The sequence below is a fragment of the Astyanax mexicanus genome, chromosome 8 (assembly GCF_023375975.1).
Source record: "Astyanax mexicanus isolate ESR-SI-001 chromosome 8, AstMex3_surface, whole genome shotgun sequence".
Lineage (NCBI taxonomy): Eukaryota > Metazoa > Chordata > Actinopteri > Characiformes > Acestrorhamphidae > Astyanax > Astyanax mexicanus.
The window spans coordinates 7622587-7645927 of NC_064415.1; the positions used below are offsets into that span (position 1 = coordinate 7622587).

General features: G+C 37.4%; 1 protein-coding gene across 4 annotated transcripts; it reads right to left on the reverse strand.

Annotated features, from left to right (window-relative positions):
- Window positions 1-936: 936 nt before the first annotated feature.
- On the reverse strand, window positions 937-22411 carry fggy (FGGY carbohydrate kinase domain containing). Of its 4 annotated transcripts, none has more exons than XM_022662021.2 (16): window positions 22325-22411; window positions 20439-20644; window positions 19974-20085; window positions 18456-18607; window positions 16823-16911; window positions 15746-15861; window positions 14954-15082; window positions 13846-13949; window positions 12898-13005; window positions 11970-12031; window positions 10978-11128; window positions 9539-9613; window positions 8577-8697; window positions 7871-7965; window positions 5112-5173; window positions 937-1696 (listed from the first exon to the last, which is right to left on the reverse strand). In XM_022662021.2, exons 2-16 carry the CDS (start codon window positions 20634-20636, stop codon window positions 1618-1620), a joined length of 1653 nt encoding a protein of 550 aa, XP_022517742.2. In that variant the 5' UTR covers window positions 20637-20644; window positions 22325-22411; the 3' UTR covers window positions 937-1617. The 4 variants fall into 4 exon arrangements, with proteins under 4 accessions (XP_022517742.2, XP_022517739.2, XP_022517740.2 ...); XM_022662018.2 differs by having other exon boundaries at window positions 20439-20648; XM_022662019.2 differs by having other exon boundaries at window positions 20439-20648; window positions 22315-22411.
- Window positions 22412-23341: the final 930 nt, after the last annotated feature.

Here is a 23341-nt window from a genome sequence, read left to right on the forward strand (position 1 = left end):
ACCTCGAGCAGCCGTGTGTGCGGGGGGTCCAGGGGGGCAGTGAGGTGAATGCTGATATGTTGTTGTGTCATTGCTCACTGATCTGTCTCCGTGCTCTGGTGCCTGTTTTAACAGCATTAGGCAGCGCTAAGAGCTGCTGTTTGAAGCCGGCTGCTTGTTCAGCTGTTGGGGATTTGAGATGGCTGATCAGTAAAACGGAAGAGATTTACAGACTAGTGCAGAGATCAGATCCTGCCCGTGCATCCACACACACAGAACACACACACAGAACACACACACAGAACACACACACAGAACACACACACCTGCTTTTTATCAAAGGTGTGAAAAGTATCTCCATTCATTACTCTGTGGGTAGAAGTTTAGATACTAGAGTTTAAAAAAATACTTGAAAAATCAACTCAAGCTTTTTACTCTTTAAGTAAAAGTGTTTAAAAAAGTACTGATTTTAAAACTACTTAAAGTATAAAAGTGAAAGTAATGTAAGGAGAACAAATAAAGCCATTAAGAACAAAAACAAAAGCTTAGGCCACGCCCACAGAGTCCTATAGTGCACGACACCCCCCCGCCCCCCCTCTTTAAGTTGTAAATGCTTGGCCGCATTGGAACCGAGGATCAATATATTACAAAGTGAAAATGAGGGTGGATTAATTGATACCAAACAAATCTGGTTAAAAACAATTCATTTTATTTTAGGTAATTTTTAAGGATTTCTAATTATCATCTCTTTATTTGACTGCTTTAAATTTTAGCCTGTCTACAAATACTTTTATACTGAATTACTTTATTTATTTAAATGTTTTGTATAATTAATAATCAATTTTTTTAAGTCCTTTAAGTTGTAAATGCTCAGCTGCATTGAAAATGAGGATTATATATGATTAAAATACATTACCGAGCAAAAATAAAGGTGGATTAATTGATACCAAACAAATCTGGTTCAAAACAATTTATTTTATTTTAGGTCATTTTTAAGGATTTCTATGTGTCTATCACATTGAGAATTATTCACACAATTTAACAGAACTCAGTCTGGAGTTACAAGGCTTTGGTATGATGGACTATAGACATATATTTCAATGTTTATTGTCTTTTTTTAGATATAAAATAAAACTACAAATTATTTAATTCTGATCCTGACTTTACTAAAAGCCTTATCAAAATCATCTCCATACCATCTTATATCAGTGATACGAACTGATCTTAAAAAATGACAATAACATATATTTGTTTATATTTTGAGCAATAATTTCCACAACATATCCAAACGTTGGTTATTGTGACATGTAGGTTTAGGTAGCAGTAATGCTTTAATCTGTCACAGTTTTAAAAAATGAAGATTTGGGTTAATTTTATATTATTTCATTCACACTTCAAACTGAATTACTGTCATTATCTTTCACATCACTGCAGCAGTGTTTTGTTAAACGCTGGCATCACCACCAGCAGCAGCACCATCACCACAGCAACCACCAGCAGCAGCAGCAGCATCAGTGTGAAACCAGGTCCATCTAAGGCGGCACCTCCTCAGAGCTTTTGGCCACAGAGGAAGTTCTAACGGTGCTTTACAGAAACTCGCCAGGCCAGAGTGCACCCCCACTTCCTGAGCTCCAGCCGTCAGTCAGACATCAGGGCGGTGTATTCTCTCTGATGATCATACAGCCGGAGAAACACTGCATACTTCCTCCTGTAGAAACTGAGGAGCACAGGAGGGGGGGGGGGTCAATTCTATAGATTCAAAAGATCACATTAAGTTCACTCAATAAAATGTAATAGTGTGACAAAATGAGCACAAAATCAGAAATTCACTCATGTCACATACTCTAAAATGCCAAAATTCATGGGACCGCATTTTGTATCAATGTAAATTGACTTGTATTGCAAATATAGAGTTTTTTTAACCAATAGTCCCAACAGATCACAATGCTAATGCTAGTGATAGAGGCATAGTGCTGCTCATGCAAAGAAAGCACTATTTTTACACCATTAACAAACTCAAACTGCGGTCTTAATTGCTGCCGCTATGCTTGGGAGATCGCTGGTTCGAATCCCGGTCATGCAGCTTGCCATCAGCTGCCGGAGCCCCGAGAGAGCACAACTGGTCTTGCTCTCTCTGGATGGGTACAGTAGATTGCGCATTTTCCCCTCATCACTCCTAGGGTGATGTGGATCAGCACAAGGCTGCGTCTGTGAGCTGATGTATCAGAACCGAGTCGCTGTGCTTTCATGCATTTCCACTTTAAGCTTGTTAATGTTGTAAAAATAGCCATTTCTGTGTAGTACATTTCCCAAACAAATACATTTAAAACCAATTAAACATTTAGTTTCAGGTCATTAACAATTTCAATTTGTCTTTTTATTTTGAATTATTCTCTTCTCACCTTTTTTGAGGTTTAAAAAAAGAACTGAAATGAACTGGATGATGCAGATTATGTATTTAAAGATCTTGAGAAGAAGCCCACAGCCTGGTTAAGGGCGTGTCAGTGTGTCTTTGCTATCGTAACGATGGGAAAAGTACACCTTGTGAGGCTCGAAAAATGCAAAAGGTATGTACTGATTCTCTTAATTAATTATGGATGTGTTTTTTCGGGCGTAACATGAAATAAACCCATCAGTGAGTCAGTTGCCATTCCCTTTAAGAGTCAGGTGCGCTCTGACTTTGGCGGATTGCTATTTAAAAAGGTGCGTGTTCATGTGTGTTTGTAACAAGCGGGGGTGTATGTGCGATATGCCTGCGTTGCCAAGATAGCAATGAACGTCTGACTGTTGAAGTCTGTCTAGGTTGTATTCAGTCAGTGGTGCACCTGTGTTTTCCATGCCAAGATAGCAATACACTTCTAGACCACCACATCCATCAGTGTAGATATATTCAGAAGTTCTGTTGCTATTTAAACAACACAGGCCGTAACATAAAAATAGACTGTTGTTGGGGTGTAAGATAAGGCAATGAGCATCGTGTTGCGATGGGCCATTTGACTTTACTCAAACATGAAAATCAGTTTGCACCAAACAGGTTAAAGATAGTATCGTTTCTAGCCGAGCTTCCTGACATCTGTTTAACCAGTCTGTATGTTAAAAACCACAGGGCATCCTGTAAGCAGCAGTGCCATGACCCAAGACAATGCATTTACACTGAGCATTTTTAGTCATGAGTCTTAAGTGCATTCTCAGAAATGAAACCTTGAATAGGGATGAGACATAAAACAGTCAGATAAATGTGATAAAATCTCTATGACTTTGAAAAGACTAATCTAATAGACTTTTTAGATTTAGCAAAGACCGGGGATCAGTAACTGCAAGACTGCAACTAGATTCTTTCTGAGATTATTTCCCATCATGCTTCTGGTGGAGTTTACATATAATACATATTAAATATTAAGTTATAAATAATCTGTATATTATCAGTACTGTGATTTATTATTCAGAGACTCACAACTTTTCTCCCCATCAACAGTTTATTTTTCTGCCAGACTGTAATTAGTTTTTGATATTGTATTAATAGAAAACATTTCGTGTTCAACTCGTCCTATAAGCTTCTTTTTTCTCCTTTTTTTGCTACAACCTTGTATAACAAAGAATCACAGTTTCACTGCTGTACATTTACCTTTGATTTAGATTTTAGAATTAATGCAATAAAGAACATCACTATAGCAAAATGTGTATTTATTAAACTTGTTTGTATCAAAAATAACATTACTGTATAGTAAGACAAAGTCGTGCAAAATAAAAATAACGTCCTGTATATATTAAAGTAGGAACCATACAAGGCATATTAACTGCAAAATGTGTTTTTTAAATCGTTTCTTAACAGTTGCATAAAATATTCTTGCCTTGTGGCTTCCCATAGCTCTTCTCTTATTGGTTGTTGACATTGTTCTCGTCACTATCTGCGTGAGCCGAGTCTCAAGACTTACTATAAAATTAAACACAGTTGATTTTATCTGAATGCAGGACGAGAAAAAGACTAACCACCTTATACTGAACCATCGAGATGATGCAACCACAACTACAACGAGACTCTCGTGATTTTATCCCGACTCTGGAAATTTGTCCATGACAGTGAAACCTCTTGAAAATCATTAGCAATAAGGCTGGCATTAAGAAACAAATTATGAAAGAAATGAAGATTAATCCAAAAAATCTCAAGAACTTGAATTATCCTCAAGTGCAAGACCCTTAAGAATGTTATGATGAAACTGGCACTCATCAGAATGTTTTAGTTTGTTTAACACTTTTAAATTTACTACATGATTCCTTATGTGTTCCTTCATAGTTTATTTAAGCAATAGAACACGAGAGGGAGTGATGTTATTCGTGATAACACCTCCCTCATGTGTTCTATTGCTTTTATACAACAGTTTCTTTTTTTACAAAATGAAATAAATCAAAGAACTTTAAGAAATTCAGTATGAATATGCTTTAATATGGACTGTGCCTTCCGCCAAAAAGTAGTTCCACAACAACTGTAACAGAACTGAAACTTAACTACAAAACGGTGTATGGTTCATACAGACTAACACCACGAAAGTTAGCTTGAAATCAAAATTGGGAATAAGTGAAGATGGTAACGTTAGGAGCGTGAAATAACTCTAATACTCTCCTCTCCTGCTCCGTGGAGTCGTCTTCAGGTGAACGCTGCGCATTTATTGAGCTTTTCTGTTTGTTTTGCTGGGTGGTGTTGGTTTTAGCTAGCCGGCTGGACTGTGGTTAGGTTAGCGTAGCTTGCTTTAGCTTAGCATTAACTTAGCTTAGCCTAGCCTGGCTGGTTAAGTTACCGTTCTGGCTGTCAGACGGCATTAACCGAGCGATTTTCTTTCCCTTTTTTCCACAAAAGACGAGACAGCGCTGCGGGCAAGCGTACCATGGCTGAGTGCTAGCCTGTGCTAAGCTAACACTGCCGCAGATGCCGTTGATAATTCTAAGCTGTACTGTGTGTATAAATACACCGTTACTCGGCAACGCGTCGGCGGAGTGATACAGGTTTAGTGTGAGATGGCCGTGATGTTATCACAAATATCAGCACGGCTAGAACACTTCTCAACCAATCAGATTGTGAGGTCGGAACTAACTGTTATATAATCCTCAGATCTCAGATGTGATGTTCAGCTCACCTCTCCAGCTCAAGGTTGGGCTGAATGACTTTTCCAATTCTGGCCATTTTCTCCATGGCTTCCTGAAAACAGCAGAGAAGTGAGATTCAGAGACAGTGAGGTGAAAACTGTGAAGGTCAATCACTTACCAACACCACAACAACCATCACAGATACCATAGCAACACCTTATCGCTCCTGCTGTACAGTAAATCAGGTTTTTAGTGTTATTGGGATGTGAGGTTACAGTTACAGTGAACAGAAAAACGGCCAAAGAGTCTAAAAGCGGAGAGAGTGTGCATTTCTAGTGCAGAAAAACGGGCCAAAGAGTCTAAAAGCGGAGAGAGTGCGCATTTCTAGTGCAGAAAAACGGGCCAAAGAGTCTAAAAGCGGAGAGAGTGCGCATTTCTAGTGCAGAAAAACGGGCCAAAGAGTCTAAAAGCAGAGAGAGTGCGCATTTCTAGCACAGAAAAACGGACCAAAGAGTCTAAAAGCGGAGAGAGTGCGCATTTCTAGTGCAGAAAAACGGGCCAAAGAGTCTAAAAGTGGAGAGAGTGCGCATTTCTAGTGCAGAAAAACGGGCCAAAGAGTCTAAAAGCGGAGAGAGTGCGCATTTCTAGTGCAGAAAAACGGACCAAAGAGTCTAAAAGCGGAGAGAGTGCGCATTTCTAGTGCAGAAAAACGGGCCAAAGAGTCTAAAAGTGGAGAGAGTGCGCATTTCTAGCGCAGAAAAACGGGCCAAAGAGTCTAAAAGCGGAGAGAGTGCGCATTTCTAGTGCAGAAAAAAGGGCCAAAGAGTCCAAAAGTGGAGAGAGTGTGCATTTCTAGAGCAGAAAAACGGGGCAAAGAGTCCAAAAGAGTAGAAAGTGTGCAGTTTTAGCGCAGAAAAACGGGGCAAAGAGTCTAAAAGTTGCCGTAATTAAGGAGTTTTATATTAAGAGACATCATGAAATTAAAGATTATTTTGAAAAATCTTAGTTTATACAACTATGTCAAAGATAAAGATAGTAAATCAAGTAAAATGGTGTGTAAATGAAATAATCAGGAAAATGTATTATTTAAAGTGGTATATTTCATTATTTGTTTTATTACAGAGTCTGTGGCCCGTGACTCCAAATATATTTCTCCTTCTGGCCCCCAACAAAAAAGTTTGGACACTCCTGCACTAGTTTTTAATATACAGTATTATAATGTTGCATGTGTATATCATGCACTTCTATTTTGTGCTGCATTTTTTTTTTCTGATCAGCAGGAGATCAGAGAGGTAAAAGTGAAGGTTCAGCAGAATTTGAGAAGTTGTTGATCTGCAGGGGGATTCAGGACACTGACGCAGTGTGGGGGGGGCTTCTTCTGAAGTGTGTTAAAATGACGCACTTCTCTGCAAACGCAGCACCAACACCAGACCCACATGTGGCTAATAGACACTCTGCTGTGGAGCTCTTCTAGAGAAACTCTTTGCATACCGGTTATTTTTGCATAAAGATTTTCCCACACTAAACACCAGCCATGTTTAGCAGTGCTGTGCAGTGAGGCCCTTATAACCCTTCAGAGAATTATTTAAATCATTACATAATATTTAATCAGGAAATATATATTATACTTATTGTAAGTATAAGTATATATTTTAATAATTAACTAAAATAAAAAAACAGCAACTAATTCAAAGCATTACTCAGGCGTTTTTCTGACTGACAGCGGTTCTAACCAATCAAAACTGCTTTTTAAAATGGTTTCTGCCCCCTTGTGTCTGAGTGGACCCTTCTCCTGATTTTATTAGCAAAGTCGTAGAACAATCTAACCAATCAGATTCATGATTTTTACTAAGGGGGCGGGGCTATGACTGTCTAATCCCTTCTCAGCAGCGTTCTAATGAAAAGCTACATGTTGGTTAGTCGTAAAACGGAGCTCATGCTGGATTAGTTCAATAGTTAGCTAACTATCATGGAATTGCGACTAAAATGAGACAGATATTGTGTCATATCATATTAAAAAGCACTTTTAAAGGCTGTCCTTTAATGTGAAACTACAGTAATTCACAATAATATGCGGCCTGACTGGTAAGTTTTTGTGTGTACTTAATGTTTTGGCTGCTCTATGATGTGTTGAACAGCTGTACTTGTAGAAAAATGAAGCACTGATTGCTGTGGTCTGTTGTACATGATCCTTTTGTTATATGTAGCTGTTGTATTTGTGGGCTGTTAATGTGTATTAACTTCATATAACTAAGTCAAGACAGAGAATATGTGAATATATAGTTATTGTAATATTCATATATGTGTAGGTGGGCGGGGGTGGGGTGTTGCAGAAGGGGTACCCACTATATTAACTGCACACCACTGATGTTTAGTATATACTGTACATTACACTGTTATTGTATATGTTGTTTCTGACACTGTATAATCTATAAAAAAAATCATAAAATTCGATTATATATATTAAATCATACAATTCACAAATTATTGAAGGAATAGTTATTAGAATAAATAATAGAATGGTACACAAAGATAAACAACAAAATAAAATTCAGAAATATAATAATATTAATAAAATGTGTGACTTTTTGACAGAAAAGAATTGCTCCAATAGAAATGATACACATGTTTAAAGTTGACTTTCTTTGAAAGCTAAGCAGTTTTTCATTGTCCTTTGAAGATACAGGGTTTTTGCATGTCAGTGACTATATATATATATATATATATGAGTTATATATGAGTCGATTATTACAGAAGGTGCTGCTGAAACATATGACTATAATAAAAGCTATGTTTTACTTTATTATACCTGTATAGAGCTGCAGTCTCCTGATGCACAGGCTCCCAACACTGCAGCTCCCACCAACACAGCCTCTCTCTCTGCAGCCAACACCACCGGCAACCCTGCACACACACACACACACACACACACACACACACACACACACACACACACAGTGATGAGGGGAAAGAGCACCATATACCCACCCAGAGAGAGCTAGATCAGTCATGCTCTCTCGGGGCTCCGGTAGCCGAGGTCAAGCTGCATAAACAGGATTCGAACCGGCGATCTCCCGATCATAGTGGCAGCACCTTAGTATGCTGGACCACTCAGAGTTGTGTTCTAAGTAGTTTTTTTTACACATTTTGTTTCAATTTTTTAATTGCATAATTAAGTGTATTACAAGACAATTTTCTTAGTAATAAAATTCATTTAAAATTATTTTGTATGCATATTTATACATGTAATTTATATATATATATATATATATATATATTATATATACACACACACACATGCAGACAGAGAAAAAGAGATGGGGAGAGAGACAGAGTGAGAAAGAGTGAGAGAGAGAAAATGATGAAAGCAAGAAAACAGTTACAGTGTTTGAAAAAGGGGGATGAGAGATAAAAGAGAAAGTTCAAAGAGGTGAGAGGTCAGAGAAAGGTCAGGGTGGGCTGGGTGTCAGCGTTTCAGCACTCAATGATCATTCTGAACGTATATCAGAGCTTACCTGTGGTGTTGGCGTGAATCTGCACAAACAGGGGGTTCTTACTCAGCCCCCCACACAGGAAGAGGGTGGTGATGTCATGTCCTGCTTCCTTCATCACACTCAGAATGTGTCTGGTCCCGAGCTGAGAACACAGCACGACAACCCGACAGACAAATAAATAAAATACTAACAAATAAATACAGTTGTAGTTAAGAAAACATAAAAAAGGGCTCCCTGGAGCAACTTAATAAGGACCATAAGTATTAATTATTATTAATTATTATTTTAACTTAAAAAAACATTTTAAAAAATTAACAACATTATTGTGTACAACAGGATATGACTTTAAAAGGAACAAAAATAAGATAGGCAAGTTCATTTTACTTCCCTAATGTTTACATTTTTCTTATAGTTTGCATTTTTTGCTGGTTTATGTTTTATGTTTTATTTTCTTATTTACTCTTTATATTTAATGTGATAACTTTTTCACTGCTTATGGATTTATTTTCATCACATTTTTGTTATGCAGAATAGGGGTGGGCGATATGGCTCTAAAATAATATCACAATATTTCAGGGTATTTTTGTGATAACGATATACTTGGCGATATAGGAAAACTAAAATAATTCATTAATTTCAGAAATATAGTATAACAGTATAACAGAATAATTATAATGTGGCAAAATAAATAATATAGCATAAAATAATATAATGCAGCAAAAAAATTGCAGAATATTTAGTGCATGCATATAAACTATAAACTAAAACAATTATACAATAAATACACCTAAAGCTTCACAGTAAATAATAGACTACTTTTAAGACAGAACAGCCCTATTATCACGATATGGATTTTAATATCATGATATTTCTGTGTCACGATATATATTGTATACAATATAATATTGCCCACCCCTAATGCAGAACATATAGTGTATATTATATGATCATGATAATTTTGACAGCAGACTGATTGGACTCACGGCGATAGCTTGGACTGTAGCCAGATAAAGAAGTGCCAGATCATCCAGGGTTTGAGACAAGGAGAGTCCGACAACCTGCCAGAACAAAAACACAACACTGAAAAACACAATTAAATCCTCACAGCAATGTTTAAAGTCTTCTTCCACTAAAATCCACTTTTCTTGTTATTTGTGAAATATTATAGGTCTCTCTGTGTTGTACATGCATGCTGAATATGAAACTGCTCTTTAAACCTCCATTGTCTACAGTAGCTAGTAAAAGAAAATATTTAGAAAAACAAGTTCATCAGGAAAAGCTCAGAAGTCCACGCCAACCGGTGAGTTCATGGCTCCGCCCACCAAGGGTGGGGACCGCCCACAGACAGAGCTTACAGCTTCTGTTTACAGCTAGTTAGTTAACGTTAGCTATCTTGGCAGGGAGGAGAACTTGGAATATCTTGGAATATGGCCGTGATCATCAGGGAAGAAAAAATCCATTGATGGAATAACCTGGTCTATATTCAGTATATTCAGTTGAGGTGTCTCGATTTTGACATTTTATCGAAATCGATTGAAATTATGTCATGGTCTCGAGCCTCGGAGTCAAAAAGAGGGTCGACAATCCCTCCCACTAAGCTACGCAAATGGAGCAGCACACTGTAGCCGGCGCCACTGATAGTGTGACTGCTCAAAGAGCAGCTCTATCTCCAGAGAATGTGGACATTCTCATCTTCTTAAAGAAAAACTTGAAAATATAAAAATAACAGTTGTTTTGTCTAGCCTCAAATATGTTAATAGTTTTGGTAACTTAAGGAGCATCTTTCTCTCAGATAAAAAAAACCTCGTCATTCTCAGGGACCGAGTATTATTTTTCATATAGAAGGATAGAGTTCAGTTTGTTAAGGCTCTAACTGTTCTATTATTTTGTATTATTTTATGACTGTTCCTGTATTTTGTATTATTTATTTTGTTATGTTGCACATTGCTGTTTTAATAGTACACACTGCTGCTACCAAAAAAAGGCATTACATATATATCTTAATTAAATTATTTAAATTTGACCATTAGTGCCTAATGTGGTGTATTACAGATCACTTGTATCACTTTGCATCACTTATATCAAGCCCACCTTTTGAAATAAGATATTGTAAATTTGATGAATCAAACCAATGACTGACCATAGACTAATCTAAAACTGGCATAGGCCTCTCTGCTGTAAAAAAAGAAAAAAGAAAATCGAGAATCGAATCGAATCTTGACCCTAAAATCGGAAATAAAATTGAATTGAGGATTTATAGAATCTGAACCCTTAATATTCAGGTAGTCAGCTGTCCTCATTCTTTCAGCACATACTGTTGCTGAACCTAGACCTGCAGACCAACTGGCCAGTCAGTGTATATATGTAACACATGCATGTTCTACCACAAATCAGAGTATCTTCAGTCCAGTATTAAACTCACCATGCCCTTCAGGCTCTGATCAGCGAGAGGGGAGCGGTTGCCGTGAAAGTCAGGCCACACGTGCAGACTGGCGCTCAGCTGGTCCAGGTGCTTCTGGTCTTTACTCATTTCCTCCAGGTAGCGATTTAAAAAAGAATAAACATGCTCGTCTCTGGAAAACACAAAACAGTTTAAATACACTGTGTAATCCTGCCGTGAGTTCCTGGACCAACTGTTCACTGTAAAAATAAAAAAAGTTGAGAAAACACAAATTTCGAGGCAGCTTACTGCAAAAAAGTTTAAAGAAAGCCACAGAGAGTTGTGCCAACTAGAAATCTTTCAGTTCAGATTCATTCATTTTTAAAGAGCCACTAAACCCTAAACCAGGGGTCTGCAATTAGTTTTGGCTGCGGGCCAGATATTTTCCAAGCTATTACGTGGTGGGTCACAAAAAAGATCTGTTTATGGAAAATGAAGCAGGTAAACCCAGGAAGAAAGGAAAAAATATCACACTGGGATCAAACGCGAGTCGTCAGGATCGCGGTCCAATATACGTCCGCTGTCCCTGCTAGTGAACTGAGTTACAGCTGGGAAAAAATGCCTTATCAAGAGATAGGGAGCCCAAGAACGGGCGGAAAAAACGAGAACGGGTAAAAACCAAAGTCACGCCGAGCACGACAGAGAGAGAGAGAGGGGAGGAATATAAACAAAAGCTCACCAGAGAAGTATTTTACTTTTTATTTTTTTCATTATTGTTCATTTTAGTTCAAACAACCTCACAGGCCAGATGTTTCACGCTTGCGGGCCACATCTGGCCCACGGGTCGCTTCTACTGCAGACCAATGCTCTAATGCCCTAAACCATACTGGTCCATTTCTGGCTCTGTAGGCCAGCAGTGACACTGAGGTGTTAAAACCTCTGCTGTTTAACTGTTTTCATGTTTAGTTATCATTATTATTAGAAAAAATATATATTTTGTAGTCAAACAAATGAGGAAACATTGAAAAACACACCTTTTCTCTGTCTGCTGCTTTAACTGAGGGAATGCTGCATGTCCCTTTACCACATGATCAATCTGGGGAAGGAAAAATGTCCATGAAGCACACAATACACAATATATTACAGTCTAGGATACACATTATATAGGATCTTCTTTAACACAGACAGCATCCAAGTTACAGGAACTGTGATTTGGACACCACAGCATCAGTCAAAAGTTTTTAAAGTTTTTAAATGTTCTGCATTGTAGATTAATGCTAAAATCATCCAGACTATGTAGAAAAAACATATATATTTATTTAGTAAACAAGTAAACCAGAATATGTTTTATATTTTAGATTCTTCGTAGCATCTCTTGCTTAGATAAAGACAGCTTTGAACATCTCTGCTGGATTTTCTCAGTCAGTTTTATGAGGTAGAGTCACCTGGAATTCAGGCTTTCAGTTAACAGCTGTGCTGAACTCATCAAGAGTTAATTACTTTGAGAGCATCAGTTGTAAAGTAGTGAAGAGGTAGAGTTACAGGTATACAGTGAATAGTGAACATTTGAGTAATGTTCTAATCCAGATTATGAGAAGCAAGAACTACTCAACAAAGTAAAGAAAAAAAAAAGATGAAACAGGCACTAATCAGGACCGCCCCAGGAAAGAAAGAGCAAGAGTTTCCTCTGTTGTACAGGATAAGATCATCAGAGTCACCAGCCTTAAAAACCCCAGATAAGAGCATCTAAATGCTTCTTCACAGAGTATTTTGGTTAGTTTAACACACTTAAGTTACTACATGATTCCTTATGTGTTCCTTCATAGTTTGGATCACTTCAGTATTCAATTTATAATGTAGGAAAATAATAATTCTAAAGTTATTGTATACTTCTGACTGCTTAACTTTTTTTGAGTCTCATTCCTGTCTAAACTGGTCTGAGCTGGACTAAATTAGACTGACCAGTCCTCCAGTAGCACTCTGTCCACCTTCATTCAGCCAAAGCTCTGGAACCATAGCAGACAGATAAGGACCCCACACACCTGGAACAAACAGAGGCTTCTGGCTCACCTGTAACACACAGACATACACACACATACTACAGTAAATAACCTTGTGCAGGTCATCAAACTAAAATACAGCTCTGGAAAAAGACACCACTTCAGTTTCTGAATCAGTTTCTCTGATTTTGCTATTTATAGGTTTATGTTTGAGTAAAATGAACATTGTTGTTTTATTCAATAAACTACAGACAACATTTCTCCCAAATTCCAAATAAAAATATTCTAATTTAAAGCATTTATTTCTAGAAAATGAGAAATGCCTGAAATAACAAAAAAGATGCAGAGCTTTCAAACCTCAAATAATACAAAGAAAACAAGTTCATATTCACAAAGTTTTAAGAGTTCAGAAATCAATATTTGGAATAACCCTGGTTTTTAATCACAGTTTTCATGCATCTTGGCATCATGCATCTCCTCCACCAGTCTTACACACTGCTTTTGGATAACTTTATGCTGCTTTACTCCTGGTGCAAAAATTCAAGCAGTTCAGTTTGGTTTGATGGCTTGTGATCATCCATCTTCCTCCTGATTTTATTCCAGAGGTTTTTAATTGGGTAAAATCAAAGAAACTCATCATTTTTAAGTGCTTTTTTTTCTCCAGAGCTTAATTATATCTAATCTGAAGCTGCATGAAGTTTGGAGACTTTTTTGATTGTGATTGAGTTGCTGTCGTAAAGTTGCTTCCACTTTGTTAAAATGTATACTTTTATATAGAACCTTTCTAGGAACACAAGGGAGCTTTCTTATCATGATTTAGACACAACCATTTATACTCAGCACTCACCCACACAGCCAATCACACACAATGTTTGTAGAAGCAGTCTGCATGACTAGCTGCAAAACTCACAGCCATGTGACACGAGGATGTCCCACAGATAAGAGCTGCACGACATGTGATTGGTTGGTTTTCACAGGGTAGGTGGTGCCCACTCACGTCTGCTCCAATGACCCCTGGAAAAAAAAAACAATAATTAATTTAAACTGAATTAAAACATGGTATTCATTATTCTCAGACTGATTCACAAACTAACATGAAAAAAAAACCCCACTGAATTTAAGGTGTTCAAATGTTGATTGGAACAGTATATTGCTATACCACCTAAGAGACCACCTAAAAATGATGAGTTTCTTTGATTTTACCAAATTGAAAACCTCTGGAATATAATCAAGAGGAAGATGGATGATCACAAGCCATCAAACCACCAAGCTGAACTGCTTAAATTTTTGCACCAGGAGTAAAGCAGCATAAAGTTATCCAAAAGCAGTGTGTAAGACTGGTGGAGGAGAACATGATGCCAAGATGCATGAAAAAAACTGTGATTAAAAACCAGGGTTATTCCACCAAATATTGATTTCTGAACTCCTAAAACTTTATGAATATGAACTTGTTTTCTTTGTATTATTTGAGGTCTGAAAGCTCTGCATCTTTTTTGTTATTTCAGACATTTCTCATTTTCTGCAAATAAATGCTTTAAATATTTTTATTTGGAATTTGGGAGAAATGTTGTCTGTAGTTTATAATACAAACAACAATGTTCATTTTACTCAAACATAAACCTATAAATAGCAAAATCAGAGAAACTGATTCAGAAACTTAAGTCCTCTCTTAATTTATTCCAGACCTGTATTTACTATTTACTGCACAGCTCAATATAAAATTAAACATATCTAATGTAACTATGCAGCTATAGCTTTTTATCTAACATGCCTTTTATGTTTGCAACATGAGTGTGTAAAGGTTGCAGAATTGTGGCTGTGGAGGAAGTTAACTCATTTACATTTAAAAGATCAACAATAGGCTGTCGGGATATTTGCATATCAGATTTATTGCAATCTCCAAAAGTCTTTAAATCAGTTTCCCTCAGATTTACACAGCAGAGCTGAACTCTGGTTCCCTCTAGTGGTCAGACTTTAGTTCAGAACTCCATCCATCATCAGTCTAACTGCAGACTCACCCAGCCCTCCAGCGTGGGCATCAATCAGCGACGCCCCCACTGCTGTTCCCGGATTCAGACCCAAATCTGCTGCTGCCTCTGGAGTGAGGCCTTCTCCAACCGGACAGCCTGGACAGCAGGTCTGCTCTCCTGCAGGGTAAATGTGAAGACCATCACTAGAAATATACTGTATTTTTCTGATTATATCACTATCAATAAATGTCTATTTTCTGATATATTTTCATACATAAGGCAACCTGTATTATAAGATGCATTAAGCAATGCCTACATAGAAGTGTTTCCCTTCTAATGGGTTGGGCTGCAACTAATGATTATTTTGGTAGTCGACTAATCTGACGATTATTGTTTCGATTAGTCGACTAGTCCGATCATTTCTGCCATCTTTAAAAACAATAGAAACAACAGAAGATGAGATTTAAATGGCATTTAAATATCTGAATGTTGTTTAAACATGGAAAATACTGATATAGTGATTTGTGATTAGTAATCTGTTGTGTTACTTTTAGAAACAAACTAAGTTGAGTGTAAACTCCTATTGCGCTTCTGTCTCCAGCACCTTGTGTAATGTGGTACTGTTACAAATTATCTATTAGTCGACAACGAAATTTGTAGTCAACAAATTTAAATAATCGACATTAATCGTTGCAGCTTTGCCTAGTAGCAACACAGCACTTACGCTCGGAGGAAAGGGCAGCGACTCAGTTCCAATACATCAGCTCACAGATGCCTCGTGCTGATCGACATTACCCTAGGAGTGATGATGTAAATGCTGGTACAATATGAAAAACTCACCAATTCTGGAATGATTGTTCTCAAGCAGGTCCTCAAGACCAATAGTGGTCCAGAAACCATCATCCCACCCATCTGGAGGAGCGTAGGTCCACTTACAAACCAGCGTACACAAAGACCTGTCGCACAGAACACTTCGCATTGATTAGATTGTTAAAAAAGAATGAGTTGAATATGTTGCTCTTTAATTAATAATCTCCCAACTGTATATCTCTATATCCCCCCATCACTGGTGATGCCACAACACAAGGAGAGTAAAGACTAGCACATGCCTCCTCTGATTCGCATCACTCTCCCATACAGCTTCTCCTTGTGTAAAGTGCGCTGTATTGTTGACCGATGCACAGTGACACCATCTGCAGCAAGATGATGCTGCAGCTCTTTGGAGGTGGTCTGTGGATTGTCCTTGATTGTTCTCACCATTCTTCTTCTCTGCCTTTCTGATATTTTTCTTGGCCTGCCACTTCTGGGCTTAACAAGAACTGTCCCTGTGCTCTTCCATTTCCTTACTATGTTCCTCACAGTGGAAACTGACAGGTTAAATCTCTGAGACAACTTTTTGTATCCTTCCCCTGAACAACTATGATGAACAATCTTTGTTTTTAGATCATTTTCTGTTCTGTACAATAAACCTCATTTCAATCCTGAAATATTACTGTGTCCATCAGTTATTAGATATATCAAACTGAAATGGCTGTTGCAAACACCCAAATATTTACAACTAAAAATGATTAAGATTAATAGGGGTGCCCAAACTTTTTCATATGACTGTATGTTAAACTATTAAAAAACAATAATCGCAACTAATCACAAAAATAATCGGCAGATTAGTCGAGTACTAAAACACTCATTATTTGCAGCCATAACTGTGTGGTCTCAATAACTGCTGCAGATAACGTTCTCTGAGTGTTAATGCAGGACAATCTTAATAATTGGAATCATATAATATGCTTACGAATGGAATAATGTATTTCAGGTTATACTGCAATAAGCAATAAAGCTTCTCATAATGCATTACTCTATGAGCAACACATTCTTACACATGCTGAATGTGCTGAAGGTGCTAATGGGAAAGCTTACCTTACTAGAGATCCTGTAGATTTCCAGGACAGGAAGTCAGGAAGATCAAAGAAGTGAGCAGCGTCCTTCCAGCAGCTCTGCTTCAGATTCTGATTAAACAGGGGTCATAAGGGTCACGTTAAAAACATAATCTGTATCCTAATTTAAAACAACCAACTGCTTTTTATTTGGGCAATTTGTTGTAACATATACATATTCATGAAGTAGTTATATAAGAGCATATGTAAAAACCCATAAAATGAGTATATAATGACATCATTATAAATCTACTATACCCTAAACCATATTTTTGTCCATTAATAACTGATTTTTTTCCCTCTAAAGTAATGAAACATACCAGTGCTGCTTAAAAGTTGTATGAACCTTTCCTAACCTATAAAAAACACATTTATTGTGGTCATTTCCTCCTTTGCAGCGCCCTCTCAGGTTCAACTGTGCTACAGGCATGGATGATGTTTCCGTGTACTTTGGTATGCAGACACATCACAACATGTAAATCAGTCAATCGATAATTCCGCCCCCCTGCTAACGTCCAACCATCTGCACCTCACCGCTATCAGAGGCACACCCAGCCAATCAGCTTTCCCTACTGCCTCAGTTCTAAACCCATACATCACCCAGTGCCCCTCCCAAACTACCCTTTACATTTTTTTTAGACCTTTTCAAATTTGTGCCGGGTGTGGAGTCAGCTAAAATCAGCTAAAATACTTGGATACTTTTAAAGGCCCCGTAAATATTTAGTTTTTTTAATCAATATTTAGACATCACAATTAGGACATAAAGTTTAAAAATAAAAAAAGAACACTGTACATATACAAAGTCTCATTCTAATTTGAGATCTCTAAAATATTTTTTTATTAAAATACAAAAATCAGTCATAATATCAGATCTATAAATCTCTAAGGACATATAAAGCTTGTCACAACCAGGTGCTTATTTACAATCATGCAAAACCAGCCTCCCATTGGTTTAAATGGGGGGAGAGATCAAAATACTGGAAACTAAACATCAGATTATCTTTTCAAAAACATATTTTACATCGCTGATAAAATCTGATAACAAACTCATGCACAATTTATAGTGTTCAACACAATAATGTATAAAAAAATGTTGATTTTTTTTGTCTATTTGGTTATGGCTACTGCACTTGCGCAGATCTCCACAGTGAGAGGGACTTCACCACTAGTATGCTGACCATCCTCTGCTCTTCACATAAGCAGCAAGCTGATTGGCAGAGACCTTAATAAGGTCTCTGATATAATACTAAGTTTTTAACTCATGTGTGTCTAGTATTATCTGCACAGGCACGGTGTGGATGTAGGTTTTAAGAGACTGTGATCAGCTGTTTGAAGAGTAACCAGCTGATTAAACAGGTAGAACCATGTGCTGCTGGTTCTTCAGAATTAAAACCTGTTAAAATGATCTACAGGACAGTAAGCAGGGGCGTAGCAGCAAATTCGGGGCCCTGTACACTCTCAGTGACAATGGGCCCCTATCCATGCCAGTACACAAGGAACGTGAGCAAAAATTTTCATGGGCCCCTCTCTCTACTTGGGCCCTGGGTGGTCAGGTCCACTTTTCCCCCCACTACCACGCCCATGACAGTAAGTGTGGGTGAGATGAGTACGCTGACCTCTTTCAGCCACAGTAATTTGGGAGGCTGCATTTCAGGAGACATGACTCCCCCCACGCTGTTCAGAACTCTGTGTTTAGTAGCTGTGATGCGAGAGGCCTGATCCAGCGCTCTGTGATCCATCCACATCACCACGTTCCTCTCCTCAACACCTGAGAGACAAACAGAGACAAAAAAAATATACAATAATACTAAATAAAAACAAATCACAGCACATTAAACTCAATGTAACACAGTTTTCAGGGTATATTTCCATGATTTGTCATTACTTTAATTACCAAAGATACTGTACACAGATCCAGACACACGATTCAATAATAAAATGTGGGTCAAACTTCATTGTGTAGGACTAAATTATATAACTCTGAGATTAGGGGTGGGCGATATGGCTCTAAAATAATATCACAACATTTCAGGGTATTTTTGCGATAACGATATACTTGGCGATATAGGAAAACTAAAATAATTCATTCATTTCAGGAATATAGTATAATAGTATAACAGAATAATCATAATGTGGCAAAATAAATAATATAGCATAATATAGCATAAAATAAAAATAATATTGCAGAATATTCAGTGCATGCATATAAACTGCAAACTAAAACAATTATACAATAAATACACCTAAAGCTTCACAGTAAATAATAGACTACTTTTAAGACAGAACAGCCCTATTATCACAATACGGATTTTTAATATCATGATATTCCTGTGTCACGATATATTGTCTACGATATAATATTGCCCACCCCTATCTGAGATGATGTATTTTTCAGCCCTACACTGATAAGAATTTCTAATGTTTAAGCTGTAAACCAAGGGTTGGCAATAGGTGGCCCGTAAGCAACTATAATGAACGATAATGAAAAAATATACAGAATAAAAAGCTTCTGCGGTGAGCTTTTGTGCTTCTGCTTGTTCTTGGGCTCCCGGTCTCGTTACTAGGGCGTTTTTTCCCGGTCGCATCCTAATTTAGTAGCTGTGCGGTTGTTTATTTAGTTATTTCTCCCCCCAGAAAGTGGCAGCAAGAAGCAGGATTTAAACAGATCCCTGCCAACATTTTCCCTGTTAGCCAAATATCTGCCAATTTAGATTCTTTAAATAAATTGATTCTGTTTGATAAAAAATTTTATTGTTGCTTTCCAATGTAAAACACTTATCTTTACATCTTTATATTTAAACAGACAAACTGTCCCTTACACTGTGCCAAAATCTCTTGATAAATGGACCAATAGAAACTCTTCAAAATAACCTGAAATAAGCTCTTCCATTGAAAGTTGACAAGGTTTTTTTTCTCTCTCCTGTGAATTTGCTGTTTTGGAAATAAGTGTTTTTAATTGGACAGCGATGATATACACACACACACACACACACACACTAGTGCATCCCAAAAAAAAATGTGAATATCTTTGAAAAGTTACTTTATTTCAATAATTCAGTCCAAAGATTTCACCACCAATATTTTTTACAGCAAAAAAAAAAATGAACAGTAAAAAAGTGAGATGAACTGCTCACCATTTTTATTGACGGCGACAGGCTGGAAGTTCTGGTCCAGAACCACCAATGAGCACGTAGCATCAAAACCAATCCCCCTCACACGATCCTTCTCAACACCCTCCGTCACTTTCTACAACAAACAGGGTGAATATACACTGCAGAAATGTGTGTGGACACTCCCTCTAATGAAAGCATTTGCTTGCACCCATTGCTGACACACGTGCAAATTAACACAAAGCTTGAACACACAGCTTGTCAAAATCATGAATTTATTGTCATACACAAACAAAAATAAAGGTGCTACAAAGTGTATTTGGGTTTATGCCATACAATAACCATTTGTGGTCCCATAAATGGAGAACCTACACTTGCAGTAGAGTGTTATAGATCATTATAAAGAAATATAACAGTATTCCTGCATTTCTGCTTTGTAAGTAACAGGTTTGATCACTGTGTTCTCTGTGTTGTTGGGTGTGTTTTTACCTTCACTGTGTTGCAGCACTTCCTCCAGATGTCCTCTGAAGACTGTTCGTAATAGTCCGGTTGGGGCGTCCACACGGTGATGGACTCCTCCGCTGTGGCTTTAACACGCCCATCCCGAGTCACCAGAGCCGCTCGCACGCTGCCGCTGCCCACGTCCACGCCCACATAATACCAGTCTGCAGACGGAGAGCCTGGCATTTATATACCTGCCTATTAAAACAAATAATCAGTATTTGGGGGCGTGCATTGTCGTATCACACACAATAATATCATAAAAATGTTCAACACGATAAAAAAAACTCTAATCATGATATTGTTATATTCTTGAATAAAGTTTGTTTAGTATTTGCTTTGCTATTTACTTTTTATTGTTTGAATGCAGCATGCACTTTTTTTTTTACTGTGGTAGATTTTTTTTTTACTTTAGCAACAACCAAGTAACACCTTAGCAACAACGTTAGAGTCACTGTGGATACAATAGCAACACTTTAGCAACAACCTGCAACCACCTAGCAACACATTAGCACCACTTTAGCAACCACCACAGATCATGATGGCAACACCTTAGCAACACCATAAGAGCCACAGTGGATACCGCAGCCACACTTTAGCAACAACCTAGCAACACCATAGCAATGCCAGAGCAACAACCTAGCAACATTATAACAGCCACTGTGGATACCATAAAAAGACTTTAGCTCAACCTAGCAACACCTTAGCAACACCATAGCAATACCAGAGCAACAACCTAGAAACATTATAACAGCCACTGTGGATACCATAAAAAGACTTTAGCTCAACTTAGCAACACCTTAGCAACACCATAGCAATACCAGAGCAACAACCTAGCAACCACTTAGCAACAACATAGCAACCACCATGGACACCATAGCAACACCTTTGTAACCACCTAGCAACACCCTAGCAGCCACTGCGGATACCATAGCCGCACTTTAGCAACAACCTAGCAACCACCTAGCAACACCTTGGCACTATTATAGCAACCACTATGGACATGATAGCAACACTTTGGAAACAACCTATCACCACCATAGCAGTCATAGTGGATACCATATCAACACTTCCGCAACAACCTTGCAACCACCTAGCAACACCTTAGCACGGCTACAGCAACCACCATGGACCATAGCGACACCATAGCAACACTTTAGCAACAACTTGGAAACCACCTAGCAACACCTTCACACCACTATAACAACCACCACGGACATGATAGAAACACATTAGAAACAACCTAGCAACACCATAGCAGTCACAGTCACAGATACCATTGCAACACTTCAGCAAGAACCTTGCAACACCAGAGCAACACTTTAGCACCACTATAGCAACCACCATGGACACAATAGCAACCACTCTGGACACTATAGCAACACTTTAGAAACAACCTTGCAACACCATAGCAACCACCCATGAATCAGCACTCACACAGCAATCACACTCGAAGTCTGCAGGAACAGCTGACAGAGCACATAACCCCACCCCATAAACTCTCCATTCAGTTAGAGTATGTGTATTAGAGGTGGGAGATACCATTATTACTGCAGCACAGGGGGTCTAGCACAAATACTGGAAAGATGATAAGCTATTATCTCGAGATAACAACTTACATAACTCGCTGTTAACTCTTTTGTAGTTAGAGATTAGACTTGATCTCACTATACATAAGGGGAAAATAATAATTTTGCATAAATATACAGGATTTAATAGTGTATAACCACCTGCCTCCCTGTTTCAGCGATTTCCAGTGTTCCTATGTTTCTATTCATTAATAAACAGCCGCTAAACTCAGAACACTTTCAAATAAAGTCTTAACAAAACAGTAAATAATGATAAATGACCCAGAAATATTTACCAACACCCACAGGTTCTCTTTATATTCCGCACAGCAGCGTCCAAACACTCAGCTGAGAGAAAGTGTGTGTACTCTGAACTACGGCGAGCGAGAGGGACCGCGGACCAATCACAGCGCAGAACACATGCTCGAGGGGAAAGGGCGCGTCTCAATCCGTGTCCTGCTCCCTATATAGTGAACAAAAGCCAGGCGAGGAACTGTGCCCTTAAAGCCAAATAGTGCACTAGATATGCGATTATTATTAAACCTTTCAGGCCTGAATAATAATAATAATAATAACAATAATAATAATGATACTACTACTACTACTATAATAATAATAAAATAATAACAATAACAATAATAATAATAATAATAATAATAATAATACCAAATATATAATAATAATAATAATAATAATAATAATAATAATAACAATAATAATAATAATAATGATAATAATAATGATAATAATAATAATAATTATAATAATAATTATAATAATACTACTGATGATGATGATAAAATCTGAAAACAGTCTGCAATGCACACAAAGGAGGACTATTATTTACTATTATTTAAATATAAAATATATATTACCATTAAATCCAATTAACTAAAATAAGTGTTTATATCTATTTGTATATATCGATTTGATATTTGATACCTTTTTGTTCACAAGCCATCCATAAACACTAAAATAAACATGAAAAAGGGTCCAAAAAAGGTTCTAAATTACATACAATTAGTAAAAATTAGCTTCTTTAATTTGCTTTAATGCTGGGATTTTTTTCCAGTGCAGTGGGCGGGGCTAAGCTATTGTTTCATTGGCTTATAAACCTTTTCTTTGGGCTCATTTATAGTTTATTCTGATTAAAAACAGGTCTCGATCAGTGTTATGTGCAACAAAACATTAAAAAAAGAAAAATAAGAAATAACATGGTGTTCATTGTAATGGACACAGGGTCTGAAAAAGTAAACACGTGGATGTATGTCTATTTAAAAGCATTTTAACATTTTAATGTATTTGGTTTATTGGGAGTTCTTA

What these genes read in the sequence shown, in the direction of transcription:
- fggy (XM_022662021.2), bottom strand. Translation starts at nt 20,636, where the DNA reads ATGCCAGGCTCTCCGTCTGCAGACTGGTATTATGTGGGCGTGGACGTG. An exon ending in TCTACAGGATCTCTAGTAAG is followed by an intron (nt 15,862 to 16,822) that starts GTAAGCTTTCCC and finishes TCTGTGCGACAG; the next exon opens with GTCTTTGTGTACGCTGGTTT. An exon ending in GAGACTGCAGCTCTATACAG is followed by an intron (nt 5,174 to 7,870) that starts GTATAATAAAGT and finishes TGCTGTTTTCAG; the next exon opens with GAAGCCATGGAGAAAATGGC.